General features: G+C 35.4%; 1 protein-coding gene across 1 annotated transcript; it reads left to right on the top strand.

Annotated features, from left to right (window-relative positions):
• The first annotated feature begins 497 nt into the window (after positions 1-497).
• LOC122041038 (CRS2-associated factor 1, mitochondrial-like) lies at positions 498-10,495 on the top strand. The gene is made up of 5 exons (XM_042600571.1): positions 498-1,134; positions 8,040-8,167; positions 9,059-9,284; positions 9,358-9,485; positions 9,889-10,495. Exons 1-5 carry the CDS (start codon positions 549-551, stop codon positions 10,096-10,098), a joined length of 1,278 nt encoding a protein of 425 aa, XP_042456505.1. The 5' UTR covers positions 498-548; the 3' UTR covers positions 10,099-10,495.
• The last annotated feature ends 448 nt before the right edge of the window (positions 10,496-10,943 follow it).

The raw sequence follows: 10,943 nt of genomic DNA, 5'->3' as shown, positions 1-10,943 counted from the left end.
AAAACGAAATAGCCGCGAGCGCTATTCACCCCCTCTAGCACGTCTCGATCCAACACACGTGTGCTTCCAAAACTCTATATAAAGGGAGTCCAAGTATCGGCGGAGGTATGCTTTTTATGCGATTTTTACAGTTGCACTATAGTTCTCGTTTCCTTTCATTCTTGCTTCGTCGGAGACTGACTTGAGCATCGGAGGATCATCGGCGAGGACCCTTTCCCTGACTCGGCATTGACGCTGCTTGTGTTACAGGTGAGAGTGAAGTTCACAGGAAGACAATAGGAGTGACCCATCTCAGTATCCATTTTTTCAATTTTCAGACAAGATCACGTATCAAATATGATTTGAATGGTTTAATTGACTTGAAGTAATAATTGTTTAGACAGATGAATATTTTTAAAATTAAATGTGCTTTTCTTAAAAATTAAAAGTATAATCCATCTTCTTGTGAATTTCATAATGCTACGTGTGGCCTCCTGTATAGATTACCTGTTATAGAGTATATATCGGCAGTCGCCTGTATCACATGTGGAAGACGGCGGCGTAAAGGTATGATGCTTGTTGATACCTTTCCCCATCGGAAGCCAACCCTCGCCGCCCTCCTCCTCGCCTCCCGTCTCATCTCCTCCTCTCTTCCTTCCTTTTTGCCTCGCCTTCTTGATCGTTATGGCTTCGTGCCGCCTCCCTCCCTTAGTCCCGATAACAACCCTAGCCCTCACAATCCTGAAGTGGAAGCCAACAATAATCGCAAGAATACAAAAAAGAAGAAGAAACCTCCCTACAAGCCTCCATCATCACTCGACCGCACTGGCAAGAAGCCTCTCCACTCCAACCTCCCATTCGATTTCCGCTTTAGCTACACTGAGAGCAGTTCAAGCGTCAAGCCTATCGGGCTACGGGAGCCCAAGTATTCGCCTTTTGGTCCAGGTCGTTTCGACCGTATCTGGACTGGCTTCTGTGCTCCAGCCGTTGACCCTACGGTGACATCGGTTGATGGTGATGGTCCTGGAACCATCGATTTGAAGAAGGCAAAGGAGTCCAGAGCGAAGATTCTAGGGAAGCCCCTTACGCCTGCCGAGAAAGCATCTCTAGTCGACAAATGCCAGAAACACCGGACCAGACGGGAAGTTCACCTCGGTAGTTTCCCTCACTTGAACTATTTGCTCATGTTAGCTCTCCAATTTTTTTTTTTTTCTTTCTTGATTGAAAATTGGAGTGACATTCTGTTTGTGGATTTTTTTTTGTCCGCAAAGGCTTGACTTTGTTGCAAATATCTCACTTTGCTTATGTAGGCTCAGTACATATTGTTGATTGAATACTTGATTACTTTTGATGGTATAATTTGTATTTTTATATTTTAAAATACGCATAGTGCACAGATGAGTCACTGTCCGTAACATGGATCATTGAGGATGAGAATTTTATCAGTGGGGATTTAGTAAATATATTTTCCTCTATCTTAATTTATTGACTTTCCACCTGATTGTTCTATCTTTGAGCAGAGATGAAATATGAATAATACAAGTTTTTGTTAGGATCTAGGGGGCGTTTGGTTCTCTCCTAGGAATCGGAATGGGAATGAGTATCATAGTATTATGGAATGAGAATGAGTATGAGCTTGGGTATCATTCTTAAAAATGATGTTTGGTTAGTTAAATATTTTCAATCGGAATGAACCTAAATTTCCTTTTTTACCCTTACAGGAAAATAAGAGAAAAAATTAAATGGGAGAAAAAGTTGAATGTGAGAGAAACATATGATGAGAGAAAATGATGAGAGAGAAAGTGTAATGAGAGAGAAAATGTGTTGGGAAAAAATGAAGAGAAAGTATGATAGAGAAAATGAGGAGAAGTGCATGATAGGAGAGATTGAGAAGAGAAAAAGTATGATGAGAGAGAAAGTGTGATGAGAGAGAAAGAGTGATGGGAAAAAATGAAGAGAGAGAAAGTATTATGAGAGAAAATGAAAGAGTGAGCAGAGAGAAAGTATGATGAGAGAGAAAGTATGATGAGAGAGAAAGAGTGATGGAAAAAATGAAGAGAGATAAAGTATGATGAGAGAAAATGAGAGATTGAGGAGAGAGAAAATATGCTGAGAGAGAAAGAGTGATGGAAAAAATGGAGAGAGAGAAAGTATTATGAGAGAAAATGAAAAAGTGAGGAGAGAGAAAGTATGATGAGAGAGAAAGTGGGTTGAGAGAGAAAGAGTGATGGGAAAAAATGAAGAGAGAGAAAGTGTGATGAGAGAAAATGCGAGACTGGGAGAGAGAAAATATAATGAGAGAGAAAGTGTGCTTAGAGAAAAAGTGTGATTAGAGAAAATAAAGAGAGAGTGTGTGATGAGAGAGAATAAAGAGAGAGAAAGTGTGATGAGAGAAAATGAGGAGAGAGAGTTTGCTGAGAGAGATTGAGTAGAGAGAAAGTATGATGAGAGAGAAAGTACGATGAGAGGGAAAGTATGATGAAAAAATAAGTAGAAAATGTATAATGGGAGAGAAAGTGTGATAGAAGAGAATGAAGAGAGAGAAAATAAGGAGAGAGTATATGATGGGAGAGAATATAGAGAGAGAATGAGGAGAGAGAAAGTATCTTGAGAGAGAAAATGTGATGACAAAATAAGGAGAGTGAAAATATGATGAGAGAGTGTGTGAAATTAAAAAAAAATGAACAAATATACTAGGGGTATTTTTGTCTAAAACTTAATTCACAATCCTATTTCATCAAAACCCAAGGGAGGGGGTGGGTTTCATCCATACCCAAATTTTTGGGTTTCATTCCAAAATCTTGATTCCATTCCCATTAACCAAACACAAGGTTTGGGAATGAATCCATTCCCTCATTCCCAAACCCATAAACCAAACGCCACCCTAGAGTGCTAAACACGCAGAAAGCACAGCGGAAAAACTAATTAGATCCTTCCAGAAGATCCATGCGAAGGAGAAAATCATATACTAAGTTTGTTAAAAGGGAGTTATACATTTGTTGCGTAAACACGAACTCCCGACAGCAAGGATCTCAACACGATCACGTGTCCGTGCCTCTTTTGGTATCCACAAATAAGCCTTCCGTCCGTCTCACGAACTAACGAAGTGGGGAAGGAAAAATAAATTAGGTTGTGCTAGCAACCACAAGGAAGATTTCGGCCAAAGAGGAAGAAGGAGAAGAAGAGGAGGAAGAACACAAGCCCACCAAATGAATCAAAACCCCCCTTTGTATTCATTCACCTAATGAGTCTTAATTGGCATTAATTGCCTTAATTGACATTAATTCTCCATTAATCCAATTAAGTCTTCCATTAATCCAATTAAGTTTTAATCTTTCCTCTTCCTTGGTGAATTCGAGTTCACCCAATGAGTCCAACTCATTGATCCTCATCAATCCGAATTGATTCCATGAGTCTAATTCAAATTGGACTCAATTCAATTCAATAGTTGGATCCAATTGAGTCTAACTTAATGAATCTAATTCGGATTAGATTTAATCCAATGATCCATCATATGAACCCATCTCCAAATCAACTTGTCCACCCAATAGGTTCTCGTAATATTGGCAATGTCTCTAAAATCATTTTAGATATATAAACAATGAGTGACATCTAGAAAGACATCATTGCTACCCAAGTGACGAGAATGTCGAGATCTGACCTAACCTGTCCGTGTCTATTATCTTATATGATTTAATCCTTCTATCCTTAAATCTAGATTGATCAATGAGGTCGTGTCATCTTCTTATCAATTTTGTGTTTCTTGATCTCTAAGTAGATACACTCAATCAAATAAGCTCAATATTGCATATTAACTCATTTGAGTATGACTATGCATTCTTGTGTTCTACTAATCAAGGGACCTATAGATATTGCTTCTGTCATATGGAAGGGATAGATCTCATCTACATCACTCACATTCTTCCGCATAACTTATTGCATACCCAGTAATCAACTTTATAGTTCACCCTGTTACAGATGACGTTTGTCGATACCAAAGTACACAATTTCTTATGTAGGGAACCGTAGTAACTTCATGTCTAAGGAATATTCATACTCACTATAAGAATGTTTATGATACTCATATAACGATCCATGAAACATCTTATGGTGGGTCAATTCAATACATATTTTCTAATATATGTCCATGTGTTAACGTGATATCATATCTATGACTTATGAGATTAAGTCATCAATTGGCTTTCAAGCTAGTCTCAACGCATTAATATTATCCTTGTATATTAATGCTTGACTAGGAATAGTTAAGAGTAACGTTCTATATATCTATAATATCCCACTATCAACTCAACCAATTGATATGTTGTAGACTGAACTTGCTACTTATTTATTTGGCACTAAATTAAAGTAAATATAATAACCAACTGTCTTTTACTAATTAGTGAAATATGATACAAAAAAATGCCCTTGTCAATCATCTTATAATTGGTACTAGGGCTAATACTAATAATCTCCCCCTAGCACGGGTGGCAATCACTGAAATATCTAATACCTAGTGACCTAGTGTGACCAAAATATCTAATATCTAGTGACCTAGTGTGACCATCATACTTCCTCTATGCCAAAGCCTTGGTTAAAGGATCCATAATGTTAGCATTGGTTGATATTCTACAGATCCTCACATCTCCTCTATCAATGATCTCTTGAATGAGATGAAATTGCCGTAGTATGTATTTGGATCGTTGATGAGAGTGAGGTTCCTTAGCCTCTGCAATAGCCCCAATGTTATCACAATAGAGATCTATTGGGTTCGCTATACTAGGAACAACACCAAGCTCTGTAATAAACTTCGTAATCCAAACAACCTCTTTTGTTGCAGTTGAAGCTGCAATGTATTCGGCCTCTGTTGTAGAATCAACGACTGTGTCTTTCTTTGAACTCTTCCAACTCACAGCACCACTATTTAAGGAAAATACATACCCTGACTTCGATCTGGAATCATCCTTGTCGGTTTGAAAGCTAGCATTGGTGTAACTCTTTGCTGCAAGCTCTTCAGTTTTTAATATGTCCCTTAAGACATCTAGCACTGTGATAACTGATATAGATATTAGCAACTGCACGAGGATTAGAATATGTGATTACATTTATAAAACACATGAATCTTTGTATTGAAGCCTATTGCCATAGTACCCTAGAGAAGCTCTGTTGAGTTTTGGTTTCTTAAGTATTCACCATTCTTGCATTAATGGAACTATAAGTATCTTATCCGATTTTGTTAGTATGACTTGATTGAGTTGGGAAATTATCTACAATATGGTGGTGACTCAAATGAGTAAGATGCAGTTTTTATTCATGAATACTGATGTGTAATTTAACAATATAGGTAATCCAATGAGATAAAATATGTTAATGTTGCATTTACATATTAGAGAAATGATCAATAGGTTATATAAATCCAGGTCAATTCAATTAAAATTGAAGGGGGCAAAGTAAAGGAGAATCCAACTTCTTATCATTTGGTAAATGCAACTTAGCTTGCCTTTGAACTGTGGCTAAGATTCATGTTCTATTTGTTGACATAGTTTTGTATTGGCTGATAGGGCCTAAAACAATCCATCATTTATTATTATTTTTGAGTTTGGGATGAAACTGGCAGAGTTCATCAAGCTCTTTGGTCCCCAACAAGTTGGGCAAGTGGGTGAATCTTTTCCTTCATTAAACTGTATGCATGATATATATCACTATTTTAATATTTCTTAAGCCAATTTTAATTACGTTAACTAAGAATCTTTTGTCCTTTCTATACCCTTGCACATTCAACTATAATGAATTCTACTTATCAATTGAGTCTATTGATTGTCTTTGAACACAACTATACCATCTTAATTTATTTTCTATCACTTTCTCACCTATTGGAGCTCTAGTTAGTAATCCTGTAATCATTATTCCATCTTTCTATTATTCTGACACATTGATTTTAACATTATCATCTTTGGTTGATTAATTTTTCGTCAAAATTATTTTTTTGTCACTAATACAAATAAAACATATCTAAACGACTTGGGTACTACTCATGACATGATTATACAAATAAAACATATCTAAACCCTCGGGGCGGTGCGATGGTTAAGACATGGGGTGTTGCCACATGAGGTCTTGGGGTCGAAACTCGGCGTGACCGAGCATAACCTCCCCCATGTCTTGGCCATTTGCACTAATGGCTAGTAGCCACCCGTGATTTACCTCCTCCGTGTTGGCCTAGGGATGGATTGGCGGGGGCGCTGGGGGCGAGCGAATCGCCTTGCCACATGACATGATTATACAAATAGATTAATGCAGATAATGTTCAACTCTAATAAAGTTTGGAATTACAACTTTTTATTTTTGTTAACATTGGTAATCGCCTTGCCGAATCCATCTAGTGGGATAAGACTTGGTGGTGGTTGTTGTTGTTGTTGTAGTATTGACAATTGCCTAAATATAAGATGACTTGAAAATGTTAAACCTATTGTTTACAAGATAGTTTTTGCATCTATTTATTTATTTATTTTTTTGTAAAGCATCGTCAACAACTTTCCACTTTTATTTATTCTTATTAGTTTACCTTCATTTAAATTTTAAGTTATGCATGGCCAACCTCATTGGTGAGTAAAGAGTTTGTAACTAATATAATATATATTCTTTTTTAAAAGTTAATTAATAAATATTTCATTCCTTTGTATGAATTTTCATATCTTTAAAATTTTTCCAACATATCATAACTTTTCATTTTTAGTGTGAACTCTATCATCCATTTGATATTTTGTCCAACTGTTTGATGATGTGCTGTTGGCATGGCAAAACAGCAGAATCACCCACTTGATCTACATCACTGACCGAATGAGACCATTATTGTAAAATGGAATTATTTGTTGAAAAAAATAAATCAACTTGAGAATGACCCTTTAGATTCTGAACTCAATATTCCTCACCATCATGTCGTAGACATCAGACTTCTTTGAGAAATGGATCCTTCCTGAAAGCCAATTCCATTATCCTCTCTTTGACCAATTTGATGTTGGCACCATCACTACCTTCTCTTCTCCTTTCCTCTTCTATTCTTACTGGTTTCTCGACTAATCCTTGCATTCTCCTACCATCTTCATCATTAAATCCTTCATAATGTGTTTAATCTTGAGGGACAAATGTTGCACATGCCTTATACTTTTCCATCTTCTTTGCTCCCCAACTAGTTCATATTCACAACCACTATTTTTTCCTATATCTCTATCAACTTTGAGAAGCTCTAACAACCTACTAGTCGGATCAACCATGCAAATGAGGATAAACTCGGATGAATTTCATAACAAAATCATGATCACTTGTCCACAACCTACATCAAGCTGATGAAGACCTATAGCAACATGCCTAGATGAGAGGTCCACCTTGGCTAGAGGGATGAGCATTCAATTAAAACCAAATTGGCCAAACAGAAATTGTTAAATCGAACTAATCGATTTTTTTTTTCAACCAACCGATTCTTCGGTTGGTAACCGATATAACCCATTTTTATTTTTTTAAAAAAATATTAAGACTTTTAATAAAACCTTAATCTATTTAATAAAAAAGTTAAAAATCTTATTTTTTAATTATTTAATAAAAAATAGTTTAATCAGTTTAATCAATTTTCAAAATTGAAACCGAACTAATTTAACTGAAATAACTAGTATTTTTTTTTAAAAAAATGAACTTCCGAATATGAAATTTTGCTCACTTGTATGGGCAGATTGTTCTCAATCTTGGGCTTAATGAGTCAGGGATTTTTTATCTATATTTTTATTTTATTTTATTTTATACTTATCAAAGTTGCTATGGCTGTTCCCAATTAACAAATGTCGTTGATTGCGTGTGGGTGATTTGGAAGTCTTCCATATTAGTGCCGTATTTTCAACTTAAGCAGTTGGACAAAATACAACACTATATTTGACTTTAAAACCTAAATGTTGTAATAATTTGAAATCTTTTAAATATCGTGATAGATATGAAATCATGTTGTGATAGATTTATTAATCATCCCTTTTTAAACTCTACAATTGTTTTTCTTATCAAGATTTCTTCTATAGGGAGAGACGGCCTTACACATAACATGTTGAATGACATTCACAATAATTGGAAGAATGCTGAGGCTATAAGGATAAAGTGTCTTGGTGTGCCAACTATGGATATGCAAAATGTTTGCACCCAACTCGAGGTATATATATGCTTTTTCAGTAGTTATGCCTATGCACTTACGTGAAAGATTTGAATCTTAATATATCATTATGTTCAACCGGCTGTACCAGTATGCTAGGTAAAGCTAGTAAAATAGTTTCAAAATTGATGACTTCTTAAGAAATGTAGATTTACAAAAGTCATAATTCATAATATTCTTTTTAAATTAATGTGCTAGTGGATTATGTTCCCCCAATTTTTGCTATTATGTGCTGCGATCAAAGGGTTGTGTGTGTGTGATATGTATCCAGTTATAATATTGGCTCAATTACCACAACATAACAATTTCAACATTGTGTACAATAACTAGTTTAGTTATTTACTAATCTGACCATCATGATGCAATTTTCTTCAATTAGGTACCGTGGTATTATGTTTGTTTTTTTCCGAATCCAAATGATGGCATGCAAGTTATTTCTACATTTCTGTTAGTCAAGTCTTTGTCAGGACAAAGTAATTTGTGATTTTGTAATTTGAGAGGTCATAAACTTTCTTCATCCGTCTTATTTTTATTTCTTCTGTATCTGCAAACATTTTATTTGTTAGCCAATGGCATTATCACAGCATCTTTGAGTCCTATAAATTGTTTACCAAAAAAGATGCTTTAGTTTTAACTCTTGTAAGTGATGCGTGCCAATACTTTTTCCTGATTAAATACTTGTGTTGTCAGGTTTAGATAGAAGTTGATAACTTATTTTGTTCACTAATATTCTCAATTCCTTCTTTTTCCATGAGAAAGGGCTTTAGATGCATGTTCATCTGGCCAGCTTTAGTATCTCTTTTTGTAGTGTGTAAACTATTGTTCATGCACGTCACTTATGTCCTGTGCAGCTTTTTTGAATACACTAAAAATATTTTTGCCATCCTTCAGGAAAAGACTGGAGGACTAATCATACATCGCCATGGTGGGCAAATAATATTGTATAGAGGAAGACATTATAGTAAAAACAAAAGGCCAATAATTCCATTGATGTTGTGGAAACCTCATGAACCAGTGTATCCTAGGTTGATTAAAACAACAATTGAAGGTCTAACTATTGAGGAAACCAAGGAAATGAGGAAGAGAGGTTCTGCTGTACCTGCCTTGACAAAGCTTGGTAATGCATCCTGTGACCATACTCCTTTTTGTGGCAATGATTTGTAAAGATGATCTTTTTGGTATTCTTGTAGCGAAGAATGGATATTATGCAAGTCTGATACCTATGGTTCGTGATGCATTTTTGACTGATGAACTTGTTCGTATAGATTGCAAAGGTCTCGAGAGAAGTGACTACAAGAAGATTGGGGTTAAGCTCAGGGTAAGGAGTTTTTTTTCTTCTTTTTGTTACCTAAACCATATATGTGCAAACATTTAACAAGCAAAGAAAATCACATGATATATCCACAAGTGTGATCAGAAGTTGGCCATAAGCTTATATCAATATGAGAATGCTACAGAATTCATTATTTCCAATTTCTACCTGTTGGTTTCATTTATACCTGTTTACATATCATGACATGGTTGAAGGATGCTATCTTTTTCATTTTGTTGAAAATTTAAGAATGTTATTTGATTAAGAGAATTCTGATGCTTCCCCACCCTCTCCTGACTTCATGATTACTTTGCATAGATACGTTTGTTGGTTTTGGTTTTAGTGCCTATATGAAGATAAATAAACATTCTCTTCTAATTTGTAAGTAGTTAATTGAATTATGATTCAGGACTTGGTTCCTTGTATCCTTGTGACTTTTGAGAAGGAGCAAATTGTTGTATGGAAAGGAAAAAACTATAATGGAAATGCCAAGACTAGGTTGGAGGAAATAATTTCTGCTCAAAACACTGAATCAAACATTTCCAGTGAGAACAGCTCCACTGGCTCCCACAGTTTAAGCTCAGATGATCAAACATTGCAACCCGCTGCAATTGGATAAGCAGACGAAGTTATGATTGCTCTAAAGGCTTATGACACGCATTCACAAGATCGGTGCCACTTTCTTCTCAGGCATTTGTCAGCATCCATCAAGAGGAGGTATCTTACCAGTTGAAGGAGTCAATTTTCCGATCAACCATTAATTATAGGCTGCAGCTCTTGCTCTTGACTGAGTTCACAATTGTAGGTATCATCATATTTGAATCACAACTGGTACCGAACCAGCCGAACTGGTTCGGTACAAGTTACCAACGCTGCATTTATCTCCTGCCGATGCATAACCCCTGAGATATGTTGTATTAATTTAGCAATATATTTCTGCATATAACTTTTGAGAGATGTGTGGCATCGAATTGTCCATGTTTCATGATTTTATATATTTTCCTTCTATTTGAGCTTCTCCGAAACCCTAATGCTCTAAATATTCGTGATTATTAGGATGGTGAAATGGTGGTAGGTAAAAGGTATTTATCAATTATTTTAAGGGTATGTTTAAATTTGGAAAATTTTCAATTGAAGTATAAAGTTTCAATTCTTTTTATAAATATTTAAAATCCCTTAATAATATGAATAATATTTCTTTTTCATTTTAGATATTTTTTAGTCTAAACTTATTATTATTATTTTTTACTAATGAGGTTGTGAGTATATTATGAAGTAGAATATCATATCCCCAAACGAATACACGCTCAACCATCAAAAGTTGAAGCCTAGCCATGTATTCTAGTTCTAACCCTAACTAAGTGTAATTTCATTAGTTAAGCTTTTTATCTTGTCATGTTATTTTTTTTCTAAAAATGTGTTGGATTATTTGTAGATATACATGTGCTATGCTTTGACACACAC

The sequence above is a fragment of the Zingiber officinale genome, chromosome 2A (assembly GCF_018446385.1).
Source record: "Zingiber officinale cultivar Zhangliang chromosome 2A, Zo_v1.1, whole genome shotgun sequence".
Taxonomy (NCBI): Eukaryota; Viridiplantae; Streptophyta; class Magnoliopsida; order Zingiberales; family Zingiberaceae; genus Zingiber; species Zingiber officinale.
This window is presented reverse-complemented; position numbering and strand designations above follow the sequence as displayed.

Coding starts and splice junctions, on each gene's coding strand:
- LOC122041038 (XM_042600571.1), top strand. CDS start 549: ATGATGCTTGTTGATACCTTTCCCCATCGGAAGCCAACCCTCGCCGCC. Junction 1,135..8,039: donor CAGACGGGAAGTTCACCTCG/GTAGTTTCCCTC, acceptor TTTCTTCTATAG/GGAGAGACGGCCTTACACAT. Junction 8,168..9,058: donor ATGTTTGCACCCAACTCGAG/GTATATATATGC, acceptor GCCATCCTTCAG/GAAAAGACTGGAGGACTAAT.